At 33.8% G+C, this 12,844-nt stretch overlaps 3 protein-coding genes across 4 annotated transcripts; 1 reads left to right on the top strand and 2 right to left on the bottom strand.

Annotated features, from left to right (window-relative positions):
• On the bottom strand, positions 1-1,567 carry LOC119634660 (glutathione S-transferase 1-1). 2 transcript variants are annotated; one of them, XM_038028934.1, is made up of 2 exons: positions 1,495-1,567; positions 1-1,063 (listed from the first exon to the last, which is right to left on the bottom strand). In XM_038028934.1, the coding sequence occupies exon 2, from the start codon at positions 1,052-1,054 to the stop codon at positions 428-430; it is 627 nt and encodes a 208-aa protein (XP_037884862.1). In that variant the 5' UTR covers positions 1,055-1,063; positions 1,495-1,567; the 3' UTR covers positions 1-427. The 2 variants fall into 2 exon arrangements, with proteins under 2 accessions (XP_037884862.1, XP_037884863.1); XM_038028935.1 differs by lacking the exon at positions 1,495-1,567 and adding an exon at positions 1,184-1,359.
• Positions 1,568-6,950: 5,383 nt separating this feature from the next.
• On the bottom strand, positions 6,951-7,799 carry LOC119634604. The gene is made up of 2 exons (XM_038028853.1): positions 7,582-7,799; positions 6,951-7,523 (listed from the first exon to the last, which is right to left on the bottom strand). The coding sequence occupies exons 1-2, from the start codon at positions 7,777-7,779 to the stop codon at positions 6,966-6,968; spliced, it is 756 nt and encodes a 251-aa protein (XP_037884781.1). The 5' UTR covers positions 7,780-7,799; the 3' UTR covers positions 6,951-6,965.
• A 1,720-nt stretch (positions 7,800-9,519) lies between these two features.
• On the top strand, positions 9,520-10,617 carry LOC119634763 (glutathione S-transferase D7). The gene is made up of 4 exons (XM_038029114.1): positions 9,520-9,896; positions 9,987-10,128; positions 10,195-10,446; positions 10,501-10,617. The coding sequence occupies exons 1-4, from the start codon at positions 9,631-9,633 to the stop codon at positions 10,561-10,563; spliced, it is 723 nt and encodes a 240-aa protein (XP_037885042.1). The 5' UTR covers positions 9,520-9,630; the 3' UTR covers positions 10,564-10,617.
• The last annotated feature ends 2,227 nt before the right edge of the window (positions 10,618-12,844 follow it).

Genomic DNA, 12,844 nt, shown 5'->3' on the forward strand with positions numbered 1-12,844 from the left:
TTTTTTTTTTGGTTTCTTTTCTCAAAGCCCAGAGTGCGCTTTAAAGACTTTTAAAAGCGCAAGCAAATTTTATGCGATACTTGAGATCTGGTCACGTATAAGACAAAAAAAAAAGAAATTTTGAGTTGAATATCTACGGACCACATTCAAGTTCAAGTGCAAACCGAAACGTCTCAGATGCTTAATCAGAACTTGTACTTGTAATGTACAGGATAGCAATGAAAAAAGAGAACTAGATGTCATCGGTTTCTATACCCCTATCTGATTTTTATGCATCACTCTCAAACACGCTGCTTAAGTTTTTAGTATTTTTTATGGAATTTTTAATTCATTTTTAAACAATGCAATTTTCTCACATAAGAGTTTAATGTATATAAAAAAATAACTATAGCTAACAGAAATCTCCTCTTTACTGATGCCCGTTTAATTAATTAAAGAATTTTTTAAACTCCAAGCAGCCCTGCCAATTTTCGTCGAAACCGGGTGTAACTGTTTTAGCATTAGCATACCATTTTGCTACGTTGGGGTATTTGCTGAAATCGAAGCCAGCCACTTCAAAAGTGCTAACGGTAGCCAATAAGGCTATGTCGGCTACAGTTAACGTATCACCGGCCGCATATTGCTGGCCTTGCAAGAAACTATTTAGAAAGTCGAAGGCAGTTTCTATCTTTTTGTGCATTTCTGGATCGGCAGGAGCCTTACTAAAGATTTGTGGATAGTAATAGTCGGCAAAGCTCTTGTACAAGGTGCCCATGTCAAAGTATAGACGCTGATTGATAATAGCCCGTTTCTTGGGGCATTTAGGATAAAGGGAATCGGTTTTACCGTACTTTTCCACTAAATAGACCATAATAGCACGTGATTCCCATAGCGAGAAATCACCGTCAACTAAAGTCGGTATAGTATGTTGAGGGTTTAGTTTTAAAAACTCCGGCTTCATTTGTTCACCAGCCATCAAATTCAATAGTTTCTTATTCAGCTGTAAGCCCAAAGCTTTAGCTGTCATTATAACCGCACGGCAAGGCGCCGAACCGGGCAAATAGTACAAATCCATGGTTTTAAACTGCAAAATATTAAAACATGTAGTAATAACACAAAATAATTTTTTCAATTCAAATAAGCTAAGCAACAACAAAATAAACAGCGGATATTTTGCAATTAATTATAATGCCATAAAACGTACGAAGCTCTAACTATCGTTATTAAAAAGTCTAGAAAATTCTTGGTAACTGCTTGAACACTTTTTGCTAACGGAGAAATCAATTTTTTTGAGAAAACTTTATTAGTTTCTTTAATTGCAATCCGCTGCTTACTGTGATTTTCGCCCAAAAAAATGTTCTTTAATTAGAGAAAACGTTGCCATTTTTATTCATTATTTATTTTGACACTATTGCAGTTATGATGTCATTTTTATTAAATTTTCACGTACACACTCTTCTTTTTAGCAACTTTATTGTCTGTTGTGCGATGATCATTAAGCTCAAAAACACTTACTTGTCTGAAAACTCTTCTGCTTAGTTATGAACTTTACAAAACGCAACGAACGACTGACGTTGGAACAGAGAGTGCCGGTCTATTTAAACTGTCGTAGTATCCTCTTCCCCTGTACCTCGTTGCAATTATACCTACATGTGTATGCATTTTAGCTCAGACGAATGGTGGTAAAAATCTCATTCTGATTGACTTTTGCTTTCTACTACACATACGAGCTTAGCCGGCAAGAGTTTTATTTTCATATCTGAACTTTTTTTCAATGTTGGGTTATGAAATGTAAAGCAATATATAAGCAGGGACTTGCGTTGCCAGCAACCCTCCATTGAGGACGTAACGTAAAAACTATCTATTAATCCTGGAAATGAATTTTTCTTTACAAACATCTCTTAGTGCAAACGAAAACTGTAATCGTAATTCGGAGTCGTTTCGCAGAAGTGTGTGTGCATATATTCATCGAGACATAAACCAAGGTGATAATATTTGTTTTTAAATAAATTTTTCGCAAACAAAAAAAAAAATAATAATAAGAAGAAAAATTGAACCCGAAATGTGGATTTGGTAAGCAGATGGGCCAACTATCTGATAAAGAGACTTGACTTATAGGGCTTTTAGGTGCGCTATCAATAACCGTCGAATAAAAAAGGTATATATAAACTGAATCTTGCCATCTGTAAAAAGGAAGTTCATTTTAAATGATACAATGAACAGACCGCAAATATGTGCTTCCCAGTGTTTGTGAATTCCAATTGTGTATTTATCTGTTGTTTGCTTTCTCTCTCTTTGCAAACTTGTTCTGTGCATTTCAGTCTCTCCGATATAAACAAGTAAGGGTAGGATTCTTAGTCCATATCGAATTACGTAACGCCAACATTTGTGGTATTGTGGACAACCCGTGGAATCTCGTACATGTATAAAACTTATGTCAAATTTATAAGAAAGATTTAGAAGGAAAATTGAAATTGGAAAAATCAATTCGATCTATTTGCTGAAGACGCAAAAGTTATGTCTACAAAAGAAATGCTACCATTACTTTTTTGAGCAAGTTTGGCAGTAAGTAGATCTTGTAGGTGCTACGTAAACGTAGTTCAAAATACTTAGAAATAAATTTCACTCCATATGTTAAAGGAAACAATAAACCTAATACACTTTTCCATCTTAAAGTGCGCCAGAAAATATACAGAGAGAGCGTAAGAGAAGTGCTTGCACTCAATGTGCATGTGTCCGACTGGCTACATTCCATGTATATTTAAACTTTTTTACACCAAGCACAGTACATATGCTGTTTAAATATTTTTAATCTTAGTCTTAAATGTTGATATAAATATAAAAAATCTTGTTTATCGCGGTTCAAAGGAAAGAAAGAAATTAAAAATAAAAAATCTTTTATTTGATTTTAATTTAAAACTCATTTTCAATGTGAATATATCTCTTGCTTATTTTTCCCGATAAATAAATTCTTATTTTGGATCATATTTTCATGCCATTGTGCTTCATACATATATTGAAAACAATTATTTATCTTTTTTTCGTGCTGCATAGTAGTAATAATTGCAGTGGTATTTATCCAATGTCTATGTGCATAAAAGTCGGTCATTGACAATCGATAAAAATTTTACGAAAGATAGATAAAAAGAAACTTAAAAAAAGATTTAAAATCTTTGGATTCATTTTTATTAAGAAAAGAGCATAGCATAGTTTAACAATATCCATTATTTTAGAAGTTAGTTCATAAAAATTTTATATAAACCGTTTTAGAGAAACTTCTTTTACACTTAAACAGTTAGTACGAATGGCGACAGTGGCTTAATTATCCAAATCGTATCGCCGTAGGATGAAAGAAAATGGATATTATTGCGAACCGCGAAAAGTTGTCTAGTAAAATTCGGGCTTTGACGTGTTTAAATCAAATGATAAGACACGCAGTCATATTTACATATTTCACATAAATGGGTGTGAGACAATTACAAAGGTTATAATTTTATCAAAAATCCACGGGCTATTTTTTTTTTTTTGCAAAATAATTGTTATCGTTAACTTTTATCGTACCGTGTATTTACAGTTTATAGATATAAACGTCAATTAGCAACGAGTTATGGACCATCTAACACCTTACTTTAGTGTGAGATAAACCTTGCTCGGTTAGTGCAGTTAATTACGGAACTACACACACCTCAGAGGTCCAAAGAAAACAAAACTTCCCTTTTCAATCGGTTTGATGAAGGCAATCGACGTTCACAGTATTCAGAGGTTTGTTTTGAAGAAAAACTATTTTAGAATTCTTCTTGTCCCAAGAGCCATACTTCGTTTAACATTACATTCTCAATTATATTCCATTAAATTTATAAATCAAAAATATTTCCACGCTGTTGAGTTACTATATGTTATTGAGAATCAAACAGTCATAGCGTAATTTGTTGTAAATAACTTCACTTAGTCACAACATTCCTACTCACAGCTTACTACGCGGACATATAATATAAATAGAAATTTATAGGTCACATAACGGCCGAACAATAACATTACTTTTACGAGACCAACCCAATTTTCATGAAATGAAACAATTACTTTCTTGTTTATAGCCCTCAATTTATAGTTTTGTGCAAATGATTAACTTAGTTTTCATAGACTTACAAATATATATGGATTGCTCGCTCACGCACACTTATCTAAATCTCAAACAATAACAGGCACTCATCGTTACAATGATTAAGGAAAATTTCCCCGACTCTAAATGAAAAAATGACGAAACTCTTGTACTCATACACTCATCTACAAAAAATATGTATATGAATAACTCTTTATATCGATTGATACATTTATGTGTAGGATCTACAAAGCTAAAAAGCTTGCTTTGAACCGAATTTCAGAAAGTCGTCATGTAAATGCAAAATACCTGTCGACTAAACTCAATTGAATGCTGTGTTTGAATACTCGGGAATAAGCGGACCACAAAGAACTTGAACTTGATTTATGGAGGTGAATAATGCGTGAGATATTTTACTAAAGAAATTTGTAGTTCCATGCATTGCGTCAATTAATATAGTTGAGTAAACATCTACCGATAAGACAAAAATGTCGATGTGGAAACAGGGCGTTTGGCCAATAGTTGACACACCCACGTTGATTTTAATGCAGGTTCTCCCACGATTTTATATCAAAATTTTTGTTGCTTACCGCTGTTGAATACCGGTGGACGGATGAAGAGGAGCCGATGCACATTAATAAGAAATGATAACTAAAATTAGTTATTTGTCCGTTATTCCAGAGATTGGAATCTTTGAGATTCATTAAAACAAGCAATGCTTCAGCTTGTGGTTCACTCCACATCGCTTTTTGAACCGATAACTCTCGTAATGTATTTTTGATCAGTTAATTTTGTTTCCATCTTTTGACAATTATTGGAATGCTCCGATTTCCAAATTTCCAGTGTTCTATCCTAATTTCCGTAAATACGAAGTATTCATCATCAAGCGGCACACGACCGAATGAATGCATACAGATAATCTATGCGATCCCCGGTGCATATTCTGCAAGTTCAAATGCAAACCGCGTAAATCTTGTAAGGAAAAGTTTCTTTGGGTGATTATTTTATTTTACTGACGAAAATTCGTTAATAATGTTGGCTTTTAGTTGTCACAAATATTACAAGAATGTCTAAACCACAGTCCTTTTGACTTTTGAATCTTTGCACACTTTCATAAATGAATATTCTTTAATTGTAGAGATTAGCGCTTCAACTGACCGTGTGTGTAAATAGCGAAAAAGTTGATAAAGTCCAATATATCAATTGTTCAACACGCCAAGAAGCAAAGAAAACAACAAAATAGCAGGTGCATAAATGTCTTCACATCTGTATATGTAAATTCGAGTATATATATACATAACATGTTACCTTTAGCTCTATATGTAAAATTAATGGAACCGTTCAACGGTTTGAAGTGTTTTCTTAAGGCGGGTGATCTTAGACTTGGCAGAAAAAATCTTACAAATTTAATTGAAGTCAAGTTTATACGAAGTCATCCTTTACAAATGGATTCGTATATGGATTTACTTTCGAAGAGGTAAAATTATTACCTTCGCTAGCCATTTCGGGAACTCAAAATAAGCAATAAAAATATAAACATACTTTTACGGCCAATCACTACATTTCGTCAGCTAAATCAATTTACTTGTGAGTAAATAAAAAGGGATAAATAATAAAAAAAAAAAAAAAAAAACAACGAATCTCAATTCGGAAATGTATCAGTTATGTCATGTTTACTATATATATCTATATTTTTATCAGTCATTGGAAAGGTGACTGTTCATCTACACTTCTATTTGATAGCAACAATATGAAGAGGAAGGTATTAATCACTTCTAAAAGAGACGCTAGTTACTGATCTATAAATCAGTACAGACGTTTCCGTGGACAATAAAGAAATTGAATGAAACGCAATGATCTCTATATAGAAACGCCCGCAGTTTGCAAAAAACTAAAGCTTTGATCATTTGATATCTATTTAGAAACTGATATAAATATTTATAAAAATCAACTAAGAGATCAATCTGAAATGGATCATAACCGAAAACAACATTATTAGTTGCTGAAGTACACTTACATAAATGAAAATGAAACGCAATAATATTTATTTCCATTCTTTAAAAGTCTCTTTCTTGCTCTTACTCTCTCTCTCCCCCCTCCAAATGTGGCTAGAAGAATAGAATAAATTATTCAAACTGTGATTTCTAACATTTATGTTCAGTACAGCCGTTAAATAAGCTAGAAATTCTGAAATGTGCAAACGCTTGTGATACTAATATTTGAACAATTACTTGCAATTCATCGTCAGTGCATTGTAGAATGTTTTTTTTTTCATGTTTTGCTGTTTATTATTAACTTTTGTAAGTAAGACGAAATGAAAAAACAACGAGAAATCACATTAGTGCGGTTAACGTGAATTTTATAATTAAATCGAAGAATACAATGGCTGCCTTTTTCAAATTTAAAAATTCGACCTCGATGTTGCATATCAATCAGTCGAAAAGATGTATTCCAATAAATATAATATATGACCTTTTTGACTTCATCGCGAAATCCTTGGCGAAATTTCTCGGGCGACTATATTATGACTGCTGCAAATTTGATAGTAACAACAGACCCGAGGTAATCTTACAAGCGGCTTCCTAATTCCAATATGAATTTTATTTTCAATTTCTTTCATCATCTCTTATGAGTAATCAAAGTTCGCCCTATTCGCTACATAACTTTAAAAGCGCCATTCGTAATCAGGTTTCGCCGGCAGTATTTGATCATTACATTGTAAAATCTTAAGTTCGTGAATACATTCATTCCATGAATTGGGCTCAAAAATAAAACAAATTTTCTGCGATTGTATTTCGAACCCATGGGTATATTTATCAAAAATTAACTTGCTTCATCAATGGTATAAAAAATGTGTTTAATAAAGACAGTACCTTATTTAATTTCGTCAGTCTTCTGTTGCAATTTGCTTTGACAAAGTTTGGTATTTGTCCATAGCATTACGTACAAAATTAGTGGCACGACTTAGCCTTTCCGGCGTCATTTCTTCCATCAGCATATGGCCTACATCGCCTACGCCTTTACCACTTACGTAGCTGATGGCGTTCGAAGTGCCGCTACATATAGGAGTGAGATGACAAATAGCGGCAACCGCAGCACCAGTAAGGAACGTACTCATAATAACGACTGCTACTGTCAATATGACGCGAAAGAGCCTTGAATCCATTAGATTAGTAAAGAAATTTGTCAAGGCGCTGGGCGTGCCGTCAAGAGTCCCGGCAGGCTTAACTGCATTTGTAGATGCGGAAAAGTCCTCATGATCTGGTGAAGCATTTGGCGCTGCATAAAAGGGCGCTAATGCACCAGCATAACCATTATAAGGATGAGGAACCAAATGAACACCGAGTTGATTCAAATATTCTTGAAATGTTTGAGGCACAAGGTAGCCAGCATATACGGGGGTATAAAGATGAGTTGATTTCTCTAAGAAGCGATCCTTAGACACCTGGAGAATATGTTTCATTTATTTCTTCACTTTTCTTTACTATTCAAAAAAATAAAACCTCTACTGCCGGTGTTGCTTCCTCTGCTTCTTCTGACAAAGCCGGGCTTCTATTTGGGCTAGGTGTTACATTACGTTCCGTAGTCTCTGTGTTAACGTTTTCCGCAAACTCAATTGTTGTTTCGACAGGCTTTGCTTCTACGCAGCACACGCAGTATATAACAAGGAATACCTTGCACACAATCTGAATAGAAATCATTGTTTATTTGAGATTTTGTGCAGCCTCCTAAGATCTGAACTCTTCCGTTTATAAAGGACGACTATTTTCACTTTTAATATATTCGTGCACGTAATCTTTCTCTGCAGTTAAATTTTACAGATAAATTATTGAGCGATTTGCGAAGTTATTATTTAGAAGATAAATTACTTTCCAGTAGGCAATAAACAGGTATTTCCGACATGCAAACATTCTTACATTGCCAGGCAAAGGAAATCCTTGTTGCTGCTATTGAAACAGAGCTATTTTAACGGCGTTTTCTCCCGAAGCCTGCTTTAAATATTCATACCTGGCTTAACTCAACTGCAAGAATTACTTAAGCACACACAATTGGCTTCTCTCTACACGTAGCAAAGGCAATGTGTGTGGAAATTGTAAGACAAAAGCAACCTTCACTATTACTTAGAAAATGTCGGAAAAACTGAAATAGTTACCTGGCTGTAAAAAATAAATTGGTTACGTGGAAAACAAGAGGGCATAATGATTCGCCGTTTTTAGTCCAGCTTATTCGTAAAGAAAGCCAGAGTACATAATTATTTAATGCTTTGGCCAACGTTTGCAAATTGCAAACCCGGAACTACTATACGATAATTTATATTATTATGATTATTATTTATTATTGTAATGTGTCTTGTCGAAATACCAGCACAGTTAGCTGCAGAACTTACTGCCCATTTGCAGGTAATTTGTCTCATTACTTTGGCTACAGTGACAAGAACGATGTTTATAAGGAATCTTCACTCTCGATATCCTTACTTTCCCAATATTTAGATAGAATTAGATAGGTGAGAATCGTTGTAAGTAGTTACGCGTGTGGTGATTTTCACCGCCTTTCCCTACCTTCTTGATTGTACGGAAAAGCACCATTATTCAGAATTATGGTAGAAAATCGAAAATGCGAATAGTTTTTAACATGTCAGTTGTCTGTTTCTTTGTTTTACAAATATCTGATTTTTCAAGCAGAGATCTGTGTAATCATTATTGATTATGGAAAAGCAAAGCACGCATTTGGGAATCCCTCCTACTTGTCTGCAAGATTTTATGCATATTCCTGTAGTTTCCGTTACCCAAAAGTCAAATCAATTTTTTGTTAGTCAGAAAGCCAAAACCCATTAAGCTTTGAATAGGAAGAGTATTTTATGACCATATACTCAAAACGTAGCTTCTGTCAGAATTGAGCGTAAAGTTAAAATAAAAAGGATAACGCCTATGTCTTGTTTGTCACAAAAAAATTCATTGTCACCAGGCAACTATGATAACCTGAAAAGTAAACAAAAATACATAACCATCGTTCAAGAGTACAAGCTTTAAAAAAAAAGAAGACGCCTATATTGCACGACATACACGTTGACAAGCACCAAACATACAAAGGAAAAAAGTGAAATGTTTACTATTTTATTACATTTTAAAACATTTATAAAGAAAATTCTTCGAGACCAGAAAGGACACGTCGTGCATAGGTAATCAAGCTGGGGAATTGCATAGAAACAGTACAAGTTGTGCAACACAAATTTGTTCATCAATTCAAAAAGTAAGTGTAGGCGAACTGGCCGCAACAACACGGTCGGTAAAAAATAAAAGAAAACAACATACTCAGGACAGGAACAGAAGGGAAACGTCGAAAAATTAATTGAAATTTAAATGCTCGCTGTAGCTTATTGCTCAGTTAATTCAAAATTACAAAAGACTTATTCTTTATACTTAACAATCGTAGCATACCTATAGCTGCTTGCATTTGTTGTGCATAAGACGGAAAACTAACTGAATCACAGAGTGATTCTTGTTACTAAACATTATTCATTTGTAATTTTTCCAATATGATTTGAAAACCTTATGGCCGAGGATACAAAAAGTGTTGTTAAAGAGTTTGTTTATTGCCTTTTAATTAGAGGCGGAGATATGGCACCAACGCTTTATTATTTACCACCCAGTCCGCCCTGTCGTAGCATTCTGCTATTGGCAAAATTGCTCGATTTAGAACTGGATTTAAAAGTGATTAATATACTCGAAGGCGAACAAATGAAACCCGAATTTGTGGAACTAAACCCTCAACACTGTGTGCCGACTATGAATGATGACGGCCTAGTTTTGTGGGAAAGGTATCTAAGAGTTCTCTTCGTTATATAGTTTCACTCGGCCTGCAAATTTCTTCTTGCTTATTTTTTTCTTACATTGTGGACATTGTCTAGTCGGGCTATCTTGGCATACATGGCGGCTGCCTTTGGCAAAGACGATAGCTTATATCCCAAAGATATACGCATTAGAGCTTTGGTGGACCAACGCTTAATGTTCGATTTGGGTACTTTGTACCAAAGAATGGCGGAATACTACGTAAGTGAAAGTAAACGAGCGTAATTAAGAAAATACTTGTATAAAACGTTATTTAATATGATTAAGTTTCCTACGATGTTCATGGGCGCGCCTTTCGACGAATCCAAAAAAGCCAAATTAAGTGAAGCTCTCGGTTGGTTCGATGCCATTCTAAAGGGTCGCAATTATGCAGCAGCTGACCAATTTACTATAGCTGACTTAACTTTGTTAGTAACATTGTCGCAAATTGATGCCTTTGGCTTTGATCTGCTTCCTTATGCGCGTATTAAACAATGGTATAGACGCTGCAAAAACTATGTGGAACCTTATGATTATGAAGTAAAACTTAAATGATCGGGAAATGATGCATTAATAATTATTTCTTTTATTTAGGATATCAATGGCAGTCAGGCTCTCGTTCTAGCTCAAATGTTACGATCAAAAATAGAAGGTTAACGAGTTTATGTGTAAAAATCTAAGGCGTGCATGTTGTTCTCTTGTCAAATGTTTGTTGAGTATATTATGATATATCTTAAGGCGTTAGATGAAAATGTTACTTAATTTCGAACCACAAGTTATTAATAAATGCTTAAAATCTTGTACTGAGAAGTTGAATCCTTTTTATATCCAAAATTTGAGGACGATATATTCATTTCGTTAAAACGTTTGCAACACCCAGAAAGAAGCTTCAGAGGCGCCATTAAGTGTGCACAATTTTGATCAATCAATCAATCATTCATCGTCTTGATGAATACCTATCTATCTGTCTGTTTGCCAGTCTGTGCAATATCTGCGGCGAACATTCTTCAACCCGCAAAGTCAAGCTATTCGCTTCACGCAGGTTAGAGTCCTTGTTTATAATAGAAAATACTTCTGTTTTCGAAAACAAATAAGAACAAAAATTTGTCTTTTGCTCCTTACTAACATTTTACAACAGATAAAAGAGCAAAATTTTCCACCTATATTATACGAATGAATCCACAACACCTGCACAAAAATGAGCCCCAAATTTTATAGGGTATGGAAATTTCATTCTTTGAGAAAGAAAAAGATGATGGATATACAAGACTCGACGAAAGCCGATGATTTTCTTACTTGTCCTGCTCTTAATTGCAAAATATGTTTGATCTCATTTTCATTTTCAATATTCCTTCTCATAAAATAATGGCTAGGTTCCCTCCTAATTGGTAACATATTAGAGGATTTTGATCAATTCAATAAATTAATCATTACAAATGTATTTGTAGCAATCACTAGAGTATGCATATTCGCACAGGAGGATATAATTTAAATCCTACACTACTTTTTAAACTATCAAAGCGCTTTACCTCTCATTTCCAAAGGATCAAATATATATAATTCACCTGCCAAATCGTTTAACTCCATAAAACCAAAACTATAGAAAAATAATAAAATATTTTGTTTACATTTTTTACACGATGTCTTTTGTAGCAATAGAAAATGGTTTGCTTTGTAAAAAATGCTTTAATTGAATTTTTATTACGGATTACATCGGGTTATCAATTAACTTTTGAAATAAATTATTTATTAAAAAATGTTGTGTTGATAAGGTGGGGTAAATCGATTTGGCAAGTGAAGCATTCATATTTCATTCAACTACACCGATGCAAACGAAAGCATACACTTTGTCACATTTACTTAGTTATATTCGCTCTCTATCTTCTTGTTTTTAAACCAGTACGAAACCAGATTTCGTTTGAAAAGTGAAAATAAAGTCAGATCTAACAGTCACTCACCTCCATTCACGGAATAAATGCATCGTTATCGAAACGTAAAAATATAACGGCAAAGTAACAAAACGAAATATTCTATAATGGATGCTTTGACACAATAACCCAATAAAATAGAAAATGATTTTCCATTATCTATTTTTAGAAAAGGCTTTTTCATTCGTATTCGTGTGTATAGGGTACTTGTAAATATCCACTAAAGCACAGTGTTCTAAAGGAAATAGATTCAATGAAAAAATGGAAGAAAAAATTCAACAAAACAACCTAAGGAAATTTTTCAAATGCCGGTGTAGGGCTAAAAATTAATTCTACGCAGGTAATACCAATGTGTGACTTCTTGCATCTTTTTTTGTTGATGTACTGACCTTATACCATCTTGTATAGTTAGTTGGAGAAACTTTTGCTTTGTCGCCGAATATTAAATGGATTTTATTAGTTTTAAATTTTTTAACATCAATAACATGCTGATGGCTATTGTCGCATGTAGCGAAATTAACTAAATTAATTCTTTGATTGGTTTGCTGGAAGTAAAGCTTTTGTGTAGTTTGTGAAGGCTCCCGTTTTGAGAAACAGTTTATTCAAATATCATTTTTTGTTCCCGGAACAGTGTTACTTTTTAAGGGATGCTAAGAATCATTTTTAGTTTTGCACAGCCTTTTCAAATAAATGTGTCAAACGACGTATTTGTTTTTATATATTTCTCTGGCTCAAAAACTTGAATTTCTATTAGTTATTTTATCTTGTTTTTCAAAAGATAAAATTGCACTTAACAGAGACTGGCAGTAGAATTCCTAATTCTTAACATTCAAATGAACTGAAAGGTAGTGGAAGCAATGCAAATCACCAAGTTTGCAAAAGCAACGTCGACAACCTAGTTGCAGATACTTCTTTCATTTCCTTTTCGATTTTAAGTAAAGCATACTGAAAAAAACGTATTATTTGTAGGACGACCCAACAGTTTTGTTTTTTTTTTATTAAAGTTTATT

The sequence above is a fragment of the Glossina fuscipes genome, unplaced genomic scaffold (genome assembly GCF_014805625.2).
Source record: "Glossina fuscipes isolate IAEA_lab_2018 unplaced genomic scaffold, Yale_Gfus_2 3, whole genome shotgun sequence".
NCBI classification, from domain to species: Eukaryota; Metazoa; Arthropoda; class Insecta; order Diptera; family Glossinidae; genus Glossina; species Glossina fuscipes.